General features: G+C 41.6%; 2 protein-coding genes across 3 annotated transcripts in view; one reads left to right on the top strand and one right to left on the bottom strand.

Moving 5' to 3' along the window:
• PRMT7 (protein arginine methyltransferase 7) overlaps window positions 1-20,954 on the top strand; it is a 39,807-nt gene extending 18,853 nt beyond the window's left edge. For both annotated transcript variants that reach the window (XM_087971656.1, XM_026688333.2), the window contains exons 12-18: window positions 1,584-1,631; window positions 3,360-3,449; window positions 3,968-4,129; window positions 5,110-5,184; window positions 9,992-10,152; window positions 15,794-15,890; window positions 18,252-20,954. In XM_087971656.1, coding sequence (XP_087827782.1) covers window positions 1,584-1,631; window positions 3,360-3,449; window positions 3,968-4,129; window positions 5,110-5,184; window positions 9,992-10,152; window positions 15,794-15,890; window positions 18,252-18,413 — 795 coding nt within the window. In that variant the 3' untranslated portion in view covers window positions 18,414-20,954. The remainder of the gene's footprint in view (window positions 1-1,583; window positions 1,632-3,359; window positions 3,450-3,967; window positions 4,130-5,109; window positions 5,185-9,991; window positions 10,153-15,793; window positions 15,891-18,251) is intronic.
• Window positions 15,890-23,446, bottom strand: part of SMPD3 (sphingomyelin phosphodiesterase 3) — a 76,849-nt gene continuing 69,292 nt past the window's right edge. The window contains exon 7 of the mRNA XM_087971658.1: window positions 15,890-15,954. Within this exon, the coding sequence (XP_087827784.1) occupies window positions 15,940-15,954 (15 nt within the window). The 3' untranslated portion in view covers window positions 15,890-15,939. The remainder of the gene's footprint in view (window positions 15,955-23,446) is intronic.

Genomic DNA, 23,446 nt, shown 5'->3' with positions numbered 1-23,446 from the left:
AATTCCTCAAAGAATAGGTTTATTGGATATGTCATATTGGTACAGGCTGGTGAAAACCGACTCTGAATATTCCTGTGGTTTTCACCTAATTAAAAGTGAAAGTTTGTCGCTTTCTCAAAACAGTCACATGGTCCAATCAGGATATTGTCCAGTTGCTAGGTGACTCCAGTCCCCTCCTTCCGAGCACCTGCAGGAATGTCCTTGGTTCCCACGAGAAAGCAGGTTTTTTTTGGCTACAACACCCCAACTATCTCTATTTCTCCCCCCCCACCTCCCCTGCCCTCTTCTCCGGTGTGTCAGTGCTGAAGTCCCAAAATGGCCACAGTCAGGCCATCTTCAGGGCTGACAATCAGTATAGTATACAGGTAGATCTCAACTTACAACAGTTCATTTAGTGGCCGTTCGATGTTACAATGGCACTGAAAAAAGTGAGTTATGAATGTTTTTCACACTTAGATGGATATAGAGATAGAGACAGACAGACAGATAGATAGATAGATAGATAGATAGATGATAGATAGATAGATAGATATAGAGATAGATAGATAGATAGATAGATAGATAGATAGATCAGATCAGATCAGATCAGATCAGATCAGATCAGAGGTCTCCAAACTATACTGGCTGGAGAATTCTGGGAGTTGAAGTCCACAAGTCTTAAAGTTGCCTTAAAGTTGTCTTAAAGTTTGGGGACTCTTGGATATGAGAGAGGAAGGGAGGGAGGGAGAGAGAGAGAGAGAGATTGATTAGATATAGATACATATCTTAGATATATAATAGATACAGAGATATATATCTTAGACAGACAGACAGACAGACAGACAGGTAAAGATGAGATAGATATAGATATCTTAGATAGAGATATATAGATAGAAATAGAGATAAAATATGGATATATATATCTAGATAGATATAAATACACACATCTTCATATTCTTTGTGTGTGTGTGTGTGTGTGCGCGCGCACATGCCAACCATGAAAGAAAGTCACTTTTATCCAGAGAGCATCTTTCAGTACATTCTGAGTCTGAATGCAGTGACACAGTCTTATTGATTTAATTAATCAGCTCCTGTGAAGCAGATGCTTGTGCCTGAATGGGCTGAGCTCTCACAGCTGGTGTTCTTTCTGAGGTTTCTCCGAGGACATGGCAATCTTGGAAAATGTGTCCCAACCCACAAACAGCCATTTGCTCTACACAAGACTCAGAATGTCCTGTTCTCTGGAGAGCTGTGACTTTGTGTCATGGTTGTTTCCCAACCTGAGAACAGCTGAGGGTACTATAATATGCACAGCCAGCTGGAAGCTTCTTTGCATACCAGTAGAAAGACTGGTGAAACAGAGGAAACTACTAGGAAGAATATCAGAATGGCTCCACCATAATGTTGAAGGGGATAAATCATTTCTGTTCGGTTCATTTGCGGTAACCCGATGCTTTTCAAACTTGGCAACTTTAAGATGTGTGGACTTCAACTCCCAGAATTCCCTAGCCAGCATACTGGGCAAAACACTGCTATCATCACATCCCAGGTCTTCTGAAGTGGTTTAGAATCAAGAATCTAACCTCACAATCTTCTTCCTTTAGGTATTTACGCTGGAGTGTTCTTCGCTTTTTCGCTCACTCATGCAGAAAGTAAGTAATAAGTTTTTCGTCGAGACTTTGCAAACATAGAGCATTGCTTTTTAAAGTCACTGTGTCTTCAGTACACTGTTCTTTCCTAGGTGAACTCCCATTGATCTATTATTTTCCCACCATGGCTTGGTCACGAAACATTAGCAGCCTATACTTATCTTACATGCTGGGCTTAACTTCTTGCTATTCTTAGTAGCAAGCAGTGTCCATTGTCCAGTTGGCGAATCCAGAAAAAGAAACTCTTGGGACTTAGAATAATGGAAAAAGGGGGAAAAGGGGAAATGAACTATGTGTGCATTTGCACAGGAAGCTCAGAGCTGGTTTAATGTCAACTGTCCAGTTGACGAATCCAGAAAAAAACCCAACTTTGGGGACATTATTTTTACCAAGAGTATAAACTTTACTGAATAAAGCCACATTGGCACAGAAGAAGCAAAACCAGCTCTGCGGTTCCCACGCAAACACACGCATGGTTCCTTTCTCTTTTTCTCCACGAGCCACGCACAGTCCATTACATCCACCAAATCACTTCTGCTCACTGATCACGCGTTGGCATTTGCTCTGGGTGTCCTTGAGTTGGGAGGAGCAACGATGCTGGGAGGCCAGTCGCCCCACCCTTGCATTCTAACACACACGCACTCACGCACGCTCACCATTCTCTGTCAAGCGGCGAGCAAAGCGGAATATAGGTGAACGTTCAAGTCGGTCTGGACAGTCAGATCCCGAAATAATCAATGCAGGCAGTCCTTGACTTTTGATCTCAGCTGAGATCAGAATTTCCATTGCCGAGCAAGGCGATTGTTAAGAGAGCTGCAACCGGTTTTATGACCTTTTTTGGACCCAGTTGTTACTGCAGATCACTGCAGTAATTAAGTGAATCACACTGTTGTTTAACTAAGATGATTAAAGGCCTGAAGACTAAAATGTATGAAACATGGCTGGAGGATTTGGCCAGTCTAGAGAAAAGAAAGGACTAGTGGGGGGATATGATAACAGGATTCCAGTATTTGAGGGGCTGCCACAAAGAAGAGTTGGGGGTCAATTTATTTTCCAAAGCCCCAGAAGGCAAGGTAAGAAATTAATCAAGGACAGAAGCAACCTGGAATTAAGGAGAAACTTCCTAAACGTGAGGAAAATTAACCAGTGGAACAGCTTTGCCTTCAGAAGCTGTGGGCGCTCCATCACTGGAGGTTTTAAAGAAGAGACTGGACAGCCACTTGTCTGAAATGGTGCAGGGGTTAGACTAGAAGACCTCCGAGATCCCTTCCAGCTCTATTCTGATTCCCCATTGACTGTGAGAATCTGATTAGGAAGGTCACCAATGACGATCCCTTGACCTCAGGACATTTCAGCTCTCATAAATAGATGCTGGATGCCAAGCGCCTGGATTTTGATCCTGTGATTGTAGTGTTGGAACAGCTATAAATTTGAGCATCGGTGCCTTTGTAACTACAAATGGCTGCTAAACAAATGTTTCTCTAAGTCGAGACTACCTGCAATATAAAAGAATAAAGATAAAATCACCTGACCTCACCTGAAAATTGCAACACTTTTCTTTCTTTCTTTTTATTTTTTTTTAAATTTTTTTATCTTTTATAAAACATCTCATTAGGTGAACAATGTGTTTCCAGGTTTTAGAATAATACAAACGTGACTATAATTACATATCAACTTTTATATCCAAATTAACAGTTTTTCTTTTGTTTTTCTCCCCCTCCCCCCTTAAAGATTTTTATGGCAAACCGTTTGGAAGATAAAATTACAATTCTAGAGAAACCTCCAGAATTGTTAACCCCCTCTGATTTTGAAGAGAGAAAGGTAAGACATCTGAGCAGGCAATTCCAGTTAGGAAATGGTGGTGCTGTTGACATGATTTCCCTCCACCTAAAGCCAGGGTTGTGAAGAGGGAGGGGTGGGAGTTTTCCTAAATTTGGATTTCCCAGACTTTGAAAACATGAGCCAAAGAGGATTTTCTGGGAGAATTAGTTAAAATTTCTCCAATTCCATTTCCTTCCCCTGAAGTTAATTTCTGAGTTCTCTAAGAAATGATGCAGGGGCCATAATTCAATTCAAGACAATGAATGAATGAATGAAAATGAATGAATGAATGAATGAGACTGCAGCCACAATTCTCCTTTTAGCCACAAGGAGAATATTTTAAATTGTGCTGCTTTGCAGGGTAGGAAGAGATTGACCAAGTAATGGTTGACATGCACATTGAAAAATCGCTGGGGTTGATGATGAAAATTGAGTTTCTCTGGGTATTTCTATCCACAAAGGCCTGGTTAAAATATTCATGTCTTTTTTTTCTTTCTCTCTCTTTCTCTTCCCCTGAGATATCTCTTTTAATTGCCGAGCCCTTTTTCTCTACAAGCTTGCTGCCGTGGCATAATCTATTTTTCTGGTACGCCCGGACGGCATTGCAGAGTCATCTCACCAGTGATGTGACTGTCCTTCCCCAATCGGCTTCTCTCCACCTGATGACTGTGGAATTCAAGGTGAGGACATGTTGTCTTTTTGGTTTCCAGTAATAATTTGTTTTGGTTTCAAACTTTTATCTGAGGAATGCATTGTATACCTCCATCTGAACTTTTTTGCTGGGTTCCTTGATTGTCTTATGGGGTAGGAAAGCAGAGAGTTGTTGGTCAAATTAATATCTATGAACGTCTATGTTTATCTCTCTATCTCTATCTATCTATCTCTATCTCTATCTATCTATCTCTCTCCTCCTCCTCCTCCTCTCCCTCCCTCTCTCTCTCTCTCTCTCTCTCTCTCTCTCTCTCCTCCCTACTTCCTATTCCTTTCTATCTATTATCTATCTATCTATCATCTTCTATCTATTATGAAGTTATAGGTAATTCTTTCCTTTCATTGTAGAGGAATGAATGATTGTTTTTGAGATTCTTCCTTTGAGTCCTTTGTTCACAATTCACTTTTGTATTTTGTCAAAATGATGTTTTCCTTCCTTCTTCCTTTTCCCTCCTTTTCCTCCCTCCCTCCTCCTTTCCTTTTCCTTTTCCTTTTTTCCTTTCCTTTCCTTTCCTTTCCTTTCCTTTCCTTTTTTCCTTTTTTCCTTTCCTTTCCTTTTCCTTTCCTTTTCCCTTTCCCTTTCCTTTCCTTTCCTTTCCTTCTTTCCTTTTCTCCAGCTTACCAGAGGTTTCCCCTAAATAAATTGCCTCTTCTTAGGTATCCGAAGTCATTTCATCACAGACCTTTTCACTCTATTTACATGTGTTGCGTAATCATAGAAATCTTTCACTGTATTTTTGCAAACCTATTCTTCTCCTCAGTTATATAACTTGCCACGCTATGGCCAAAAACTTCTGCCAAATATAAAGTTTCTAGTATATGATTTGACACTGCAGACTTCTAATACTGCGAACCAAGGATTGACTCACAGTATTAGAAGTCTGCAGTGTCAAATCATATAACTAGACTTTACAGTGCTGAGAAAGACCACTTGTTCCTTCCTCTCTAGGATTTGTGGCGTATCCGAAGCCCTTGTGGTACCTGTGAAGGTTTTGATATGCGCATTATGGATGACATGATAAAGGTGAGTTATCACCTGGTGAAAGGCCAAATGAATTATCATGTGGTGAGATTAGCCCTTTACATGGTAGTAGCTAAACTGCGCATGAAACATTAAATGCATGTATTTTAAATAAAATCCATGATATAAAACTTTTAGGGTGATTTTTGATTACAGTAATAAAATCTAATTATAAACTAAACTTTAAAAAGAGAAGAGATTAAAAAGTGCAAAAAAAAAGGGGAAAAAGGAGAGAAAAATAAGAATAACATATAGAAAGAGAAATGTGTAAAGTGACTTCCAACCTTTATCATAACGAGCATGAACAAGCTTAGTAACTCTCCATCTCCCCTGCAAAGTGTCCATAAAGGTTTTCTTTTAAAAAGGTCATCACATAAACCAACTTTACATGCTTTCATTTTACTTTTAACAGTCTTAATCTTTAGTTCATTCAAGAATTGTCATAGAATTTGATTTATCTTCGTCTCGGTCTCATTCTCAATTCAGAGTCTTCCTGTGGCTGTCAACTCATAAAATATTTCTATGGTCTTTTTAAAGTTGCCTTTTGAATCCTTTTGAAGTTTTGGAGGTTTGGCTCGAGACTCATGATTTAATGGGGGTAATTAATTGACCTATTTTTAAAAAATCCGATAAAGAATTATCTAGGGTACTTTCTTGGTTGATCACTTGTATTATTTTCCTTGTTGGTTTTTAAAACGGCAGCCATTTCCTATGGTATTGTCCAGTCAGGTATTCTTTTCCAAGTCAATCCAATCCCACCACTATCTCTTTGTCAGAGCTCCAATAAATCCACCCTCATTCAAGTCAAAAGTCTCTAGCTGCATCTCAGAGAAAAGTAAATTGGTTTATTAGAAGTTGCCATGTTGGTGCGTGGCAACTACCAAATTGCATCATACATTTCCCCCTTGACCCTGGTCTTCCCCCCACCCCCTGGATGTATATTCTCCAATGGGACACATCCATAGCCAAGAGTCATCCATCATGTTCTCCAATAACCTTCTTTCAAAGTTGCTCTGACAACTTTGGGCTGTCGGGGTGATTAGGCATTTCAAGAATGTCTTGTTTTCCCCCGCTCCCTTTTTCTGGCAGCTAAAAAGACCAAAGGAGTATCTTTTTAGTTGACACTCTTCAGATAAAAGTTGCTTCACGTCTCTCATTTCTTCAGTCCAGGTAGTCTTTGACTTACAACAGTTCATTTAGTGATTGAAGTTACGATGACGCTGAAAAAAGTGACTTACGATCATTTTTCACACTTATGACCATTGCAGCATCACGTGATCGAAATTTTCAAATGCTTGGTGGCTGATTCATATTTACAACGGTTTCAGTTCTCGGGGTCATATAATCCCCTTTTGTGTCCTGACGAACAAAGTCATTGGGGAAGCCAGATTCCCTTAATAACCGTGTCACTAAATTAACAACTGGAGTGATTCACTTAACAAGTGTGGCAAAAAAAAAACCCACCACGTAACATGGAGCAAAATTCACTACATAATTGTCTCGATTAGCAGCAGAAATTTTGGGCTCCATTGGGATTGTTAGTCTAGAGCTACCTGTAAGATCTTTTGGGTGTAATCTATCCATAGAAACAGAGATTGTGACTGACACGGTTCATATTGCGGCTGTTAATTGAAACAGAAAATTCATATTGAGAAAATACTCAATTTTCCTGAGAACTTGGTTTATGTGTACTTAAGATGTTGAACTAACAGAGAAGACACAACTTTGTCTCTGTGCTAAAAATAGAGAGTAAAGCAGCCTGCCTTACAGGGTAAACTTTTGCAAAGGTATACCATGTCTATCCAAATAATCCTCCACTTACTATGTGTTTACAGGTAAACCCCAACTTACAGTTATGGCCAGAATTGCTAAATAAGGCAGTTGTTATGTGAGTTGTGCCTGATTTTAATGAACTATTTTGCCATGGATTGTAAGCGAATCAGGGCAGATGTTAAAATGAACCACGCTGCCCTATTCACGCACAATTCTCAACCTACGTGGCCAATGGGGAGCAAAGTTGAGCAATGCCAAAGTTGAGCAATGAGGCAGGGAAGAGAGCTTAGCTGGGTAATGGTCATATCTTCTGAGGTATCAGATGCACTGATGATGTCACCTTGTTTGGTAATGAAATGCCTGTAAGAAAACCATCAATCTCAGCACCGAGGACCCCATCAATGTCGGATCTGGCTTTGGTGTAGAATAACAGAGTTGGAAGGGACCTTGGAGGTCTTCTAGTCCAACACCCTGCTTAGGCAGGAAACCCTGTACCATTTCAGACAAATGGTTATCAAATCTCTTCTTAAAAACTTCCAGTGTTAGAGCATTTACAACTTCTGGAGGTAAGTTGTTCCACGGATTAATTGTTCTGTCAGGAAATTTCTCCACGAAGTTGCTTCTCTCCTTGGTTAGTTTCCACCCACTGCTTCTTGTCCTGCCCTCAGGTGCTTTGGAGAATAGCTTGACTCCCTCTTCTTTGTGGCAGCCCCTAAGAAATTGGAACACTGCTATCATGTCAACCCAAGTCCTTCTTTTCATCAGACTAGACATAACCGAATTCCGTTCTTATTTTGTTTTAGCCTCCAGTCCCCTAATCTTCTTTGTTGCTCTTCTCTGCATTCTATCTAGAGTCTCAACAACAACAAAATACTAAAAGTCTAATAACGTAAGAACAGCAACACTTCCATGCCTTTAAAAATAGTACTAATCTATTAAAAATAGTTACAAAACTCCGCAGTGGGGCAATTGTATAACAAACCCAAGCAAACAATATAAAGCAGCCACAGTAATCGAAATCTTTGCCGCAGCCAAAACTAAGCCAAGAAATGAAAGTTCAACAATGTTGCTTAAAATACTGAGTTACTCCCACAAGGACCTTTGTTCCACATCCTTTCCGTGGTAATAAGGGGTTTGCAAGTGCTCAACCCTCATTGTTGGAGAGTATAGGGCCAATTAACTTAATTGCAAAAATGTGTAGTTATTGTAAAGTACTACTTAGAAATGTCTGGGATGATGGCTTTAATGAGTCACATTAGCAGCTGTGAGGCTGTAGCAAAACCTGCTGTTCAAAGGGCCCAAACACGGAGCCCTTCCCCAATTAATGAAGACAATTTTTTTCCTGGGTTCTCGTAAAGCCCTCTGCTTTGGACCTGGGCCTTTGCCACATGTTCACTTGAGTTGTGTATTAGATCAAACCTGTGTTGTACATTTCTGTTAAGGTTGCATTCAACCAAAACTTAAACCAATCACATGATCCCTGAGGTCTGAAGCAATGTGTGAAACCAGCCATGATGGATTAGTTTTGTCCTGGCTTTAGAGGAGAAGCAGGTAATGTCAGCCGTCCCGTTGGCCTGCATGGCAATAGAATACAAATAGAAGAAACATAGAATAGAATTAGAATAGAATTAGAATAGGAATAGGAATAGGAATAGGAATAGAATAGAATAGAATAGGAATAGGAATAGGAATAGGAATAGAATAGAATAGAATAGAATAGAATAGATTAGAATAGAATAGAATAGAATTGGAAATGGAATTGGAATTGGAAATGGAAATGGAAATGGAAATGGAAATAGATTAGAATAGAAATAGAATAGAAATAGAGTAGATTAGAATAGGAATAGAATAGAATAGAATAGAAATAGAAATAGAATAGAATAGAATAGAATAGAATAGAATAGAATAGAATAGAATAGAATAGAATAGAATAGAATAGAACAGAATACAGAAGGAATAGAATACAGAAGGGATAGGATAGGATAGATACCCTGTTTCTCCAACAATACGGCCTCCCCCAATAGGAAGTCCCAGCATGTTTTATAGGCATGAAATGAAATTAAGCCCCTCCCCCCAAATTAAGGCCTATATTAAAACATGTGAAATGGGGGGGGGGTTGCTGTTAGGAAGTACTTTTGTGGCACACCCGGATATGGTGCTGCCTGCGTTGACCCTGATACAAAGTGCCCCACCAACGCCGAGGTCAACATCCAAGCCGTCGCCGCCCGCCTGCCCAAAGATGCAGGGGGGGGAATTAAGTCACCCCCGAAAAGATGGCCAAGCCATTTTTTCGGGGCTCAAAAAAAAATAAGACCCAGCCTTATTATATGAGAAACATGGTAGGATAGTTGGAAGGGACCTTGGAGGTCTTCTAGTCCAACCCCCTGCTTAGGCAGGAAACCCTGTACCATTTCATACAAGTGCTTATCCAATTTCTTCTTAAAAACTTCCAGTGTTTGGAGCATTTACAACTTCTGGAGGCAAGTTGTCCTAACTGTCAGGAAATTGCTCCTTAGTTCTAAGTTGCTTCTCTCCTTGATTAGTTTCCACCCTTTGCTTCTTCTCCCGCCCTCAGGACAAGAAACTGCTGGGACATTTTTATTATCAAGAGTAAAACTTTACTGACAGATCCGTGCAGGCAAAGAAGAAGCAAAGACAGTTTTGAGGTTTTAGTGTGAAGCACAGTACAACGAAACCCCTTTTTCCTTTCCTGGGGCCACCCAGTATCCATTGTCCACCAATGCAGGTTAAGCATTTTATTTTGGGAAAACAGTCTGCCATCATCACATCACATGGTCCAATCACCCTCCATCCTAAAGCAAGATTCCCATTTCATTATGTGTCACACTCCGTGACCTTGAACCAGCAAAAGAATTTTATTTTGTCTAACTAGGTATGCTCAAATGAATTCCTCCCTCCCACTTTCTCAGGCTCAATTGTGGCAGCATCAAATCTCAATATGGCTTCCAAAGCTTGACAAAGTGCTTCTTTCTAAATTCGGCAGCGCTGACCCGGTTTTTCTTGCCACCTCCTTTAGAATTCCTTAGACTTCCGAGAATCCAGGGAAGCAGAGCCCCATCCACTTTGGGAATACCCATGCAGATCCACCTCTGACCCCCTCACGGTTCTGACGTTTGACTTCCAGCAAGCTATACCAGAACATCCTCTCACGGAAGAAGGCATCATAAGCGTGTCACGGTCAGTATCCTGGGAGGAAAAACTAAACTTGCAGTATTTTAATGTTTTACAGGACGCTCCAAGACACTGTTTCCGAATTGGGGTGACTTCCAACGGTGTGGACTTCGACTCCTAGAGTGTCTCACTCAGGGTGGCCTTTGCTGAGGGTTCTGGGAGTTGAAGTCTAGCCCGTTGGGATTTTCACAGTGCGGGAAACCCTGCCCTGAAGTTGTATTCCAAGTTGTAGCCCTGTCTTTCATCAGCAGTCCGTTCCTTGTATCTGTCATTGCAGTAACGGCAATGTAACATAGAATAACTGGTTTGGACCTGGGAGATCATCTAGTTCAACCCCCTGCTCAAGCAGGAAACCTTATACTATTCCAGACAAATGGTTGTCCAGTCTATTCTTGAAAATCTCCAGTGATGCAGCATGCACAACTTCCAGAGTAGTTACACAAGGTGAATTGTTCTCACTATCAGGAAGTTTCTTCTTAGTTCTAGGTTGGATCTCTCTTGGATAATCCTCCATCTATTACTTCTTGTCCTGCCCTCGGGTGCTTTGGAGAATAGATTGACTCCCTCTTCTCTGTGACAGCCCCTCAAATACTGGAAGGCAGTATATCGTGTCCCCCCAATCCTTCTCTTCAATAGGCTAGACGGTACTCTCAACCGTTCATTGTACAGTTTAGTCTCCAGTTAATCAATCATATCTTGATTGACATGAGATCCTTTAAGGCTGAGGGCTATTGGGGGTGGGGGTGATAAAATAGCACATCAACATAAAAAACGTAAACAAATCAGCATTTAGTCCTCTTGGAGTGATATGGAATGAAAACCTGCCTTGGACTTAGCTACTTTCTGGTTTCAGTACACTTAGGATGACTTATAATTTTTTCTAAAAAGATTGCATTCTTTCCTTGTTTGCTCTTTGTTTTAAAACAGATTTTTATGTACATTTGAGTTACAAGTAGCCTTCGACTTACAACAGTTCATTTAGTGACTGTTTGAAGTTAACGACGACACTGGGGGGGAAAGTGACTTATGACCATTTGTCACATTCACGACCGTTGATCACGTGATCAAAATTCGGATGCTTGGCCGCTGACTCATATTTATGAGCCCTGGTGGCGCAGTGCTTAGAGTGCAGTATTGCAGGCTACTTCTGCTGACTGTCGGCTGCCTGCAATTTGGCAGATTGAATCTCACCAGGCTCAAGGTTGAGTCAGCTTTCCATCCTTCCGGGGTGGGTAAAATGAGGACCCAGATTGTTGGGGACCAGAGGCCGACTCTGTAAATCACATAGAGAGGGCTGGGAAGCACTGTGAAGCGGTATATAAGTCTAAGTGCTATTCCCCTTCCATCCATCCATCCATCCATGATGATTAGAATGCAGTATTGCAGGCTGACTCTGCCCACTGCCAGGAGTTTGATCCTGACTGGCTTAGGGTTGACTCAGCCTTCTGTCCTTCCGAAGCCGGTAAAATGAGGACTCAGATTGTTGTGGGCAAGAGGCTGATTCTGTAAAACACTTAGAGAGGGCTGTAAAATGCACTGTGAAGCGGTATATAAGTCTAAGTGTTATTGCCCTTCCATGCATGCATCCATCCATCCATCCATCCATCCATGCATGATGGTTAGAATGCAGTATTGCAGGCTAATTCCACCAACTGCCCGCTGTTTGAATCTCATCAGGCTCAAGGTTGACTCAGCCTTCCATCCTTCTGAGGCCGGTAAAATGAGGACCCAGATTGTTGGGAGCAATTAGGCTGACTCTGTAAACTGCTTAGAGCGGGCTGTAGAGCACTGTGAAGCGGTATATAAGTCTAAGGGCTATTTCTATCGCTATGACCGTTGCAGTGTCCAGGGTCATGGGATCCCCTTTTGCAGTCTTCCGACGACAAAGCTTCAATGGGGAAGCCAGATTCACTTAACAATCATGTTACTAACTTAACAACTGCAGTGATTCACTTAACAATTGTGGCAAGAAAGGTCGTAAAATGGGACAGAACTCCCTTAACAACTCTCTTCATTAGTAACAGAAAGTTAGGGGTCAGTTGTGATTGGAAGTTGAAAACTACCTGTAATAATCTTATTCTGTATCCTGCTAAGTACGGTACCTTCTAGGCAGAGGACAAAATGTTTGGGAACTGAAATAAAAGAGACTTTGAACCTTCAGAGGAACTGTTCCTTAAAAATAGGCCAATTTTGCAGTGTCATAGCTGAATGAAAACAATCTCCCACATATGAGGTAACATATTGTTCTTAATGAATAATGTATAAATTATCTGGTACCATATGAATGATTTGATTTATAACGATGTTTATTTCTCCTTTTCAAATACAGCCATCTGTTGCCTGGCTGAACATTTCTTTCTGAAACATATACAGCAGAGTCTGTGGGGTTATCACTGCACCCAATTATGGTGTTATTGCTGTGCCAGCTGTAAAATGCTGGAATACGTTGTAAAAATCAATATTTGCCTGCAAAGTGATCCTTATTTAAACATCAAATGTACTTTTTTGAGAAAATATCCCGTAATTCATCGTGGCAAAAAGTTGGGCTTTTAAGATTCTTTTTGAGATTCTTTTTCCTGAAATCAAACCATGAATAATTTCCTTTTGGTAGTCCAACCACTTTATTTAGAAACAACCAAGCATTTAGTGCAAAGTAAAAAGAGTGTAAACGTCTGTGGAGGTTCTCAGTCATCCAGGTCATGGTTTTCCCAAAAGTGCTTTTCCCAAATGCAACTGGACTTTCTTGGGTTGTTTTTTTTTAAATGTTTCGCTTCTCATCTAAGAAGCTAATTCAGTTCTGAACTGAAGTTCAGTTCTTCAGAACTAAAGAAGCTTCTTGGATGAGAAGCGAAATGTTTTCAAAGGAAAAAAACGAGAAAGTCCAATTGCCTTTTGGAAAAGATCCTTTACAACAGGGAGTAAAAATGTTTTAAAAAAATCCTAACTCATCTTAACAATATTAAAACCAGAAAGTACCCAGCAAAATGTCTTTTGGAGATTCTCTGAATCTTGTCCCAAAGGTGCTCTTTTTCAAGAGGCAACTGGACTTTCTTTGTTTTTCCTTAAAGTCGTTTCATTCTCATCCAAGAAGCTTCTTCAGTTCTGACTGAATGAACCATTCAATCAGAATTGAAGAAGCTTCTTGGATGAGAAGTGAAATGTCTTCAAGCAAAAATAAAGTCCATTTGTCCTTTAGTAAAAACAAACAAACAACCACCTTCTGGAAAGTACTTTTGATTTCTTTCACAAAACCAAAAGGAAGAAGGAGGCACCACCACTTCCTTTTGAAGATTATTCCAGTCCTCATATTTTGGGAGAGAATGTGCCAGGTAGCATGTAGCAAACATATAATTTGAACATCGCCAATGCAAAGATCCTGATCCTTTTCTTTTCCCCTGTGGATCTCATCCTCAGATTCCTGGATTCCTAGCCTTGCTGAAATGCCTTCTTCCTGGTTATTTTGCATCATGCAATAATCCCGAAACTTTTCAATCTCTAGATGGTGTTTTGTTTTGTTTTTTTAAATCATCACATTGTAGTATGATTGCAATGTCTTCCAAATGTTAGAGAAGGAGGCTCCAGCTGGTGCAAAATGCAGTGTTCCCCGCACGGTTTTGTGCAGACCCCGGTGTGCACATGTTTCACCTCTCCTGCAGGAAGAGCAAATCTCCTGATTTACTTCCGGGTGCAATTCAAGTCGCTGGTTTCCCCCTTTAAAAGCCCTTCATGGCTTGGGACCAGGTGATCTGAGGGACCGTCTCTTGCTGGTCACATCTACCCGACCCCTTAGAGCAGGGAGACAGGGAATGCTGCAGGTCCCATCCCCGAGGGAGATACACCTGGTGGGACCCAGAAGAAGGGCCTTCTTCGTAGTGGCTCCCTCTCTCTGGAACATCTGGAAATTAGACTGGCCTGACTCTAATACTCTTCCGGAAGGCGCTGAAGACCTGGTTCTGCCAGGGGCCCTGCGGAACCCAGAGCGGAATGGAGGCCATTAAATAGCTTGTGTGATCTGGGTCAGGGTGGATGGGTGGGATTGAGGAGGGGAAGTGATTCTCTTATATTGCGCTTTATTAATTTATTTGATTCTTTTTGTTAGTTTTTATTGTTTTAAATTGTGATTTTATATTCTGTAAGCTGCCTTGAGTCGCCAAGGGTGAATAGGCGGTAATATACGTTCAATAAAAAAGTAAATAAGTGAGTAAATAAGTAAGTAAGTAAATCAAGCGAGCCTTTGGACACTGTTTTAGGATGCAGTGAGTGACTTGCTACGGACAAGCATCACTTTGCTAATTTGATAGCTTTTGCTGGGAATTTGATAGCTTTTGTTGTTGAAGAGTCTGTAATGAAAAATGTGTGCTTGTGTATATATATTTGGACAAATAGAAGATGTCTTGAAAACTTTGAATTCCAAGAACTGGCAAAAAACCTACTTTTAAGCAAGGAGGGTGTGGATTTACAATCAGTCTTCTTGGTAACATCTCCTGAAGGCGTTGTGAGTTCAAACTTTGAAGCAATTGTTTGAATTTTTCTCTCTCTTCCAGTATAACATTCTGAAAATATCAAAGAGACATATGAAAGCTCTGGTACCTTTGCTATTTTTAAGAAAAGTAACAAAAAAAAGAAGGAATATTTATTAGTTTTCGGGACTGGCTGATAGATTATTTTATGTTCTTTGGTCCTGTTTGGTCCTGCTGTTGTCTTCCAGCAATACTTCATTTTCCAAAAAGCTATTATTTAGATATGAATGCCCTGATATGTTAACCAGAAACAGCATTGTTTTGAGAACTATATTACTATCCATCCTGGAGAATGCAACTTTCTAATGTTCATTATCTCTTGCTTTCTTCCTTTCCATGCTGTTTTTTCTACCTGATTATTTTAAATTCTCCCCCCCTCCACCCACTTTATCAGGATTTTATCTGGAACTTTCTCTTCAACTCTGAAAACTAGACAGTTTGTTTTCCTGGCAGAGTGCATACTTGATCTTGATTAAGACTTAGCTTTTAACATTACCAGTTGTAGCACATTTTCTGTTTTCCCATTTATGCCTTGCATTAGGTTTTTTATCTCTGTGATTCTTTAACATAGTGTACCCTTAATGCTTTGAAAGATCAATGCCATTTCTCCTGAAATCTCACTCATTTCCCCCTGATGGAGCATCTTGTCTTATTTTAATAAGTCCTGTTCTTATTGAAGTCCAAAAACAATATATTCAATGTTGCTTCTCAGAAAGTTCAATCATCGTAGTTCTTTACATCTCACGATTATTAATCAGTTCCATTTAGCTTCCATCAGTTCCAGGCAGCTTCCAAAAATCAAAAGTCACTTTACTTAAGAGTCTTCCTTATTCTCACAATCAAGTCTCCAGTAATCATAAGGTAGGTAGTTATAGAACAGTAAGTGTCACCACAATCCCCCAGATAACATATAATGGGAAAGTAAGTCATTTTAAATGGTTCTTTCAGCCTGTGTTTGCTCCCAAAGTAGGCTGATCTCTGGCCTTTTATCTAGACTTCTGACGAAAGAAAGTACTATTCATATTTCAAAAGAGGTTTATATACTACATAATGCATGTGTTGGTCTATCAGTATTCTTCAGAGTTTGCAGGAAATCGATATTTAAGGATTTTATTTTATTTTTGCAGGTGTGCGAAAAGTCACGGAGCCGTTCTATGGATGGAATACCACCTGGCACCTAACATTTCCATCAGCACAGGACTTGTGCAGGATTCCAATGAAAAGGTTGGTGATGTTCTGTTTCAACCCTGCTGCATAAGGAGTTGGTGAACCATCATATTGCATTGTCCTATAGGAAAAGAAAGAGAAAAAAAAGACCATCAATTCTACTCAGTTCCAGTGCCGAATTTTTGAGCACATTTGGAACGAATTCAGTTGTAGTAGTTGCCAGAAATAACGCAGGAGACAGATTTAATAATTAATGGTGGTGAATCTGCCATTATAATTAAATGGAATGCATGTGATTGGAAGCTTCTGCAGAGCGGAATTGTGCGGTGCACAATAGGATGGGCAGGCTTACTAAGGACCTATAACAGAGAACAGGATTTACTACAGATGTAGATTGGAGTTGATGGAACGTAAAGTTGAATTGGGGTTGGTTTCGATCAACCTGCTTGGAGGCTTCCCGAGCAGTTCTGCAGTTTAAAGTGAACCAAAAATAGCTTTATGCGGTAAAACATAGTTGCAATATAATCATGCCATTTAAATTAAAATGCAAAGAAAGAGGGAAAGAAAAAAAGCTGAATTAATACTATCGTAGATCAAGAAACCCAATAATACGAGTCGACTTTTAATTACAAATGCAACTGAGCCCAGAATTTTGGTTGTCAGTTGTTGCAGTCAACAAGTCAAGTCATGACGTCTTCAACCTACAATCACTCATTGTTCACTAAATGACAGCACTGAACAAACTGACTTTAACAGATTAATAGAGTTGGAAGGGATCTTTTAGGTCATCTAGTCCAACCCCCGCCCAAGCAGGAGACCCTGCACCATTTCTTCAGATGGCAACCCAGTCTCTTCTTGAAAGCTTTCAGGGATGAAGCTTCCACAACTTCCAAAGGCAACTTCTGTTCCATGGGTTGATTGTTCTCACTGCCAGAAAATTTCTCTTTATTTCTAGGTTGAATCTCCCCTTGTTCAGTTTCCATCCATTATTCCTTGTCTGGCCTTTGGGTACTTTAGAAAACAGCTTGACCCAGAGGTGAAATTCAGCAGGTTCTGGCCAGTTCTGGAGAACCAGTAGCGGAAATTTTGAGTAGTTCAGAGAACCAGCAAAACCACTTCTGACTGGAGATTTTACAGTATCCTTCCCCTGCCACACCCACCACGCTATGCCCACAGAACCTGTAGTAAAAAAAATTTGAATCCCACCACTGGCCTGCCCCCTTCCTCTCTGTAGCAGCCCAGTATTCAAATATTGGAAGACTGCTATCCTGTCTTCCCTGGTCCTTCTCTTCACTAGGCTAGCTATGCTCAGTTCCTGCAACTGTTTGTCATAAGTTTTAACTTTCAGTTCCCTAATCATCCTGGTTGCTCTTCTCTGCACTCTTTCTAGAGTCTCAAGACCTTTTTTTATAGTGCGGTGACCAAAACTGGATGCAATTTGGCTGCTTCATAATTGAGACAAGAGCATCGAGTAGAGAATCAAATAAGTGAGAATCACACTTTAAAATTTCTACGGACAGTGCTGTGGATGAAAGGTGAAGGCGATTAGATGATTAGGGGACCGGAGGCTTAAAACAGATGAAGAAGGGTTGCTGGAATTGGATATGTCTAGTTTGACGAAAAGAAGGACTAGGGGAGACATGATAGCAGTGCTCCAATATCTCAGGGGCTGCCCCAAAGAAGAGGGAGCCAAGCTATCCTCCAAAGCACCTGAGGGCAGGACAAGAAGCAATGGGGGGAAACTAATCGAGGAGAGAACCAAAGTAGAACTAAGGAGAAATTTCCTGACAGAACAATTAACCAGTGGAACAACTTGCCTCCAGAGGTTGTGAATGTTGTGGGTGCTTCATCACTGGAAGTTTTTAGATCAGACAAGCATTTCTCTGAAATGGTGTAGGGTTTCCTGTCTAAGCGGGGGGTTGGACTGGAAGACCTCCAGGGTCCCTTCCAACCATCAGGTTCTGACCAGTTCTGGAAAACCGGTAGCGGAAATTTTGAGTAGTTCGTTGAACCAGCAAATCCCACCTCTGACTGGCCCCGCCAACCGATCTCTTCTCTGCCTCCCATTGAATCCCAGCTGATCGGCTGGGTCTCCTTTGGTTGCCCTGCCCAGGAGAACGGCGCTGGAAAGCAGGTTAGTGGGGTGGGGAGGGAAAGGGGATTTTGCAGTATATCCTTCCCCTGCCACGCCATCCAAGCCACGCCCACAGAACCAGTAGTAAAAAAATTTGAATCCCACCACTGCTTCCAACTGTGTTATTCTCTTCTATATTCTGAATGATTAGAATTCAAACTGGAAATCTCTTTGTTGAAGCAAGAAATGTTGACCTACTACAGAAGAAGAAAAAAGATAGCTGGGAATGTTTGACACCTTCACTTCCTTTCCCACCTGATCGTTCTTGCTTCTTTTCTGTACAGGATTATTGTCAGTGGACTCCTCACTGCAAGCAGGCTGTGTATTTCTTCAGTTCGGCTCTTGAACCAAATTCTCCTGTCGCTGTTGCCTCAGCAGTTGCGTACGCTGTGAGCTTCAACCCAGCAACGGGAGAGGTTAACATGGACTTTAAACCCTTCATTTAATATAGTTGTTGGGATAGGGGAAAAAAACCAAAAACATTTGTTTCCCTTTTAGCTGGGTCAATAAACGCATCCCCAGACAGCTTTAATAAACCTGCAGCTTTGTGAAGGGGGCAGGGGGCTCCAGGGGTTATATGTGTTCTCAAGAAGTGGCCCACCGTTGAGTTAGGCGACTTGAGCCCCCTCCGAAGTTTAGGATCGCAACTTCCCAATTCCCTGGCCCGTCAACCGTTTTTGTTTGAAGGTAAGTCAGAATTGGTTTACGGCAGGGGTGTCGAACTTGATTTCATCGAAGGCCGCATCAGGGTTGTGTTCGACCTCGGAGGGCCGGGGTGGGGTTTGGCCAGAGTGGGCCTGACCAGCTCGATGCCACTCGTGTTGAGGGCACCTGTGGTGGCCCAAGCGCTCGGCCGGCGAAAATGGGGTCCTGAGCTCTGTTTTGGGCTGTGACGGCCTCCTGCAACTCTCTGCCAGTCAAAACGGAGCTCGTGCGGCCCTCCCGAGCTTCGTTTTCTCTGGCAGAGGCACCATAGGCCAGTCCTTTGCTTGTTTCCATGGCAGCAGCCCCTCGGGCCAGATCTAAGCACCCCACGGGCTGGATCTGCCGCCCGCCCCAGGCCTTAGTTTGACACCCCTGGTTTAAGGCCTTCAACACACTGATCTTGTTTGAAATGATCTGACTGGGTTTTGCTGAGTGCCAGACTGAGAAAAATCAGACCAGCTAAGCTACCCAATTTCAGAGCCAGAGGAAAAAAAAAGATAGGCACAGTGTATCAGACTGCTGGATTTAGATGGGGGGAGAGACACATTTCAAGCCCAATGTGACGAAGACAATTATTTAACAACATTTAATTTGCCCCAAACCTGACAGATTGTGGGTGGCAGAACACAAACAGTTCACTGTGGCAGAATACAAATAGTTCACGGAGCCATAAAGAAGGTCATTATCAAAATTCCTGTGTTGGCTGCTTAGAATCAATCAACCACAGCCAAAGTCATGCTGGCATCCTTCAAATTTTATTGTTTGCCCAACACAAGGAAGGTTGGGGTTGAATGGTCTCCCTGCGCCAACACCAAGAAGGCTTATCATCTGGTCCATACTCCCATGTGCCCCTTGAAGTAGAAAACCCTTCAACCCCTCCCCACCCCCACCCTCGATAACCAGGAGTGGAAAGCTGGACTGTAGGTTGCTATCCTATCACAAAACACCCAATTTATCAGAAGGCAAACTTGGGATATGTTTCACCGTCCTTGTTTATTCACAATGGTAGCCCTCAGAACTGAAGAAGCTTCTTGGACGAGAAGCGAAACATCTTCAAGGACAAACAAGAAAGTCCAGTCGTCTTTTGAAAAAGCACATCTGGGCCAAGAGCACTTAGACTTGGGGGCAACAGGCTGACTTTGTAAACCGCTTAGAGAGGGGCCGTAAAGCACTATGAAGTGCTTCTCGGTGCCTTACAGCCCTCTCTAAGCCGTTTACAAAGTCAGCCTATTGCACCCCCCCCACACACACACAATCTGGGTCCTCGTTTTATGGACCTCAGAAGGATGGAAGGCTGAGTCAACTTTGAGCCCATCAGGATCAAACTCCAGGCTGTGGACAGAGTTCGCCTGCAGTACTGCTTCCCAACCACTGTGCTAACGAGGACTGTTAGACCTTTTTAATTTCCCAGCTCAACAGAATGTTGGAAAGAAATTACGTAAAGCGGCTTAGGGCTCTATCCATCTGCCTTTTCATTAGAATTAGAATTCTTTATTGGCCAAGTGTGATTGGATACACAAGGAATTTGTCTTGGTGCAAATGCTGACGGGAGGGTTTCTTCTAAAGTCTACCACCATTTCTACGGTTTTGAGTATGTTCAGTTCCAGATTGTTCTGGTTATACCACGAGGCAAGTTGTACAACCTCCTGTCTGTATGCGGATTTGTCATTGTCTTGAATGAGACCAATCACTGTTGTGTCATCAGCAAACTTCAGTATTTTAACAGATGGATCGTTTGAGGTAAGGTCATTGGTATATAGGGAGAAGAGAAGTGGAGAAAGCACACAGCCTTGGGGGCTGTGCGGATTGTACAGGTATCAGGTGTGTTTCTGCCTAGCTTCACCTGTTGCTTCTTGTCTGTTAGGAAGCTTCTGATCCACTTAAAAGTGTGTTCAGGTATCTCTAGCTGGTATAGTTTAGTTAGAAGAATGTCTGGAATGATGGTATTGAATGCTGAACTGAAGTCTACAAAGAGGACCCTTGCGTAGGTATTTGGAGATTCAAGATGTTGTAGGATGTAATGCAGAGCCGTGTTAACAGCATCATCTGTTGATCTATTTGCTCGGTATGCAAACTGCGTGGGATCTAACAGCGGATCCGTGATGGTTTTCAGGTGGGACAGCACAAGCCTTTCAAAGATTTTTATAACTACAGATGTTAGAGCAACTGGTCTGTAGTCATTCAGTTCCCTGATGGAGGGCTTCTTTGGCACTGGGATGATAGTAGTTTTCATATCATCAGATATGAGAGTAACCAGCAAAGGAAAAATTGAATTGGTTCAGGGGAAAAAAATCCAGTAGGAAATCAACTAGTCCATGATTCAGGTTCACATCTGCTGTGTTCAACTTCAAATCTCAACAAATAAATGCTCTGTCTTACATATTGGCAAAAAAAAACCAGAAAATAAAATACAAGCTAAATAATCAAGACCTTGTTGAGGATCCAAACTCTGTCAAGGACCTTGGAATACTCATCTCTAATGATCTAAGTGCTAGAGCCCACTGTAACTACATAGCCAAAAAGGCATTAAGAGTTGTTAACCTAACCCTATGTAGCTTCCTCTCTAGTAATATCACATTACTAACTAGAGCATACAAAACATTTGCTAGACCTATACATGAATACAGCTCATCAGTCTGGAACCCATATCATGTATCTGATATTAACACAATTGAAAAAGTCCAGAAATATTTCACAAGAAGTGTTCTCCACTCCTCTACTCGTTGCAGAATACCTTATGCCACCAGACTTGAAACTCTAGACCTAGAAAATCTAGAACTACGCCGCCTCCGGTCCGATCTAAATATAGTATATAAAATCATACATTGCAATGTCCTACCTGTCAATGAATACTTCAGTTTCTACCATAACAACCAAAGAGCAAACAATAGATACAAACTCAAGGTTAATCGCACCAAACTTGATTGCAGGCAATACGACTTCAGCAACAGATATGGGATGTGGTCAATGTCTGGAATACTCTACCTGACTCTGTGGTTTCTTCCCCAAACCTCAAAAACTTTAACCTTAGACTGTCTACTATTGACCTCACCCCCTTCATGCACTCTCCTATTGTTTCTTTTTATTTTTCTTATAAGTATCTATCTCATTTTTCAAAACTATGTTTATTCTTATACCTGTATCTTGTAAGCGATTGACAAATCAAATAAATACTAAAAAAAAATACTAAAAATATCACGCCATTTACGTACGTTTCTTCCTTATCCGCTCCGACCTGCATGCCCTCGGATGAAGAGGGGATGGGCCTGGGTCTTCCTCTGAATGCCCAGCCAGCCTGTGCCCTTTCCCTGTTTCCTCCAGAACCTCCGGAGTCACACCTCCACTCCCTGTCGGCTGTTCCTCCTCTCCCTCAGAGTCAGATTCTAACCGGGAGACCACAGATTACTTGTATCAACCCCTCTCCCCCTTCTTCTTCCAGTGAAGAATGGCAGACCCACGGATCTGACACATAGCCTCCTTCCAACATTTCGATGTGCTTCTTATCCCCAAAAGTTTTCATCTATCCCCGATACGTATAAAGGAAGAATTTTTTTTTTTACCCTTCCAGGATTGGTTTGCAAAATATATGACAATACAGCATCCTGCAAACATTCTGCTTTTGCCTTCCAACATCCCCAAGATCAATCCTTGGCATGTTCAGGTGAGATGTAGGCATGTTACAAAGAAGGAGAGACTCCCTGCAAGCAGAGAGCTGTCGGGATATTTGAAATGCAAGAGGGAGACCAAGGTATGCAAAACTTCCTTAGAAGCTTCCTGTGGCAGGAAGAGGATGACAGGTTATTTTTCCAAAATCGTTCTTTCTGCTGGTCCCAAGAAGCCTGAGAAATCACAAGCTATGACAGCAGCTAAGAGATGAGCGTTGAGCTCAAAACTGCACAGGGGGGTACTGAAGTTTATGTCTTCCTTGGCATTGGAGCAGTTTTGTAATCGGGCTGGCTAAGAAATGGCCAAGAGCCAGTTTGAGGGCAACTCTCTGCATAGAACAAGCACATCGTTTGCCCTGTTGTGCGAGTAACAAATGCGTTTGTTCGAAGATCTTTCTGCATCCCCCATGTGCATGACAGAATTACAGGATCAGCAGATTTTGCAGAAAACATCATTGACTTATGGCCACAGTTGAGCCCACAATTTATGCGACTAAGTGAGTCATTCGTTAAATGAATTTTGCCCCATTTTACGTCCTTCCTTGCCACAGTTGTTAAGCAAATCGTTAACAGTTAAGTTAGTGATACCGTCGTTAAGTGGATCTGTCTTCATTGACATTGCTTGTCAAAAGGTCGCAAAAGGGGATCACATGACCTCCCCTGGGACACTGTGGCTCATAAATATGAGTCATTTGCCAAATGTCTGAATTTGGAGCACATGGTCATCGGGATGCTGCAAGTGTGAAATACGATCATAAGTCACTTTTTCAGTACCTCTGTAACTTTGAATGGACTGTTGTAAGTTGAGGACTACCTGTATTCAGTGCCCACAGCTGGGGAAATCTGAACAATTCCTTAGTGATCTTTAGATGTTTTACTTGTTACAGGTCCCTGTCAGGTTTCCAAATGATGAAATCCATTTAAAACGAAAAGAGCCAAGTCCATCTTCCAAAACAATTTCTTTTATTTAGGAAAGCATCAAATTGGCAAAGTCTGTTGTAATTCTGGATCTGACACAACCTGGAATTACACCACGTAATATTGGAAGTTAGAAACAGCCCCCAAAAGTCACATTCCCCAAGAGAAGTAAATCAACGTTGCCTGGTGTC

This window comes from Notechis scutatus, chromosome 9 (assembly GCF_049901735.1).
Source record: "Notechis scutatus isolate UNSWTSFEM ecotype Mainland chromosome 9, rNotScu1.2, whole genome shotgun sequence".
In the NCBI taxonomy this organism is placed as follows: Eukaryota; Metazoa; Chordata; class Lepidosauria; order Squamata; family Elapidae; genus Notechis; species Notechis scutatus.
This window is presented reverse-complemented; position numbering and strand designations above follow the sequence as displayed.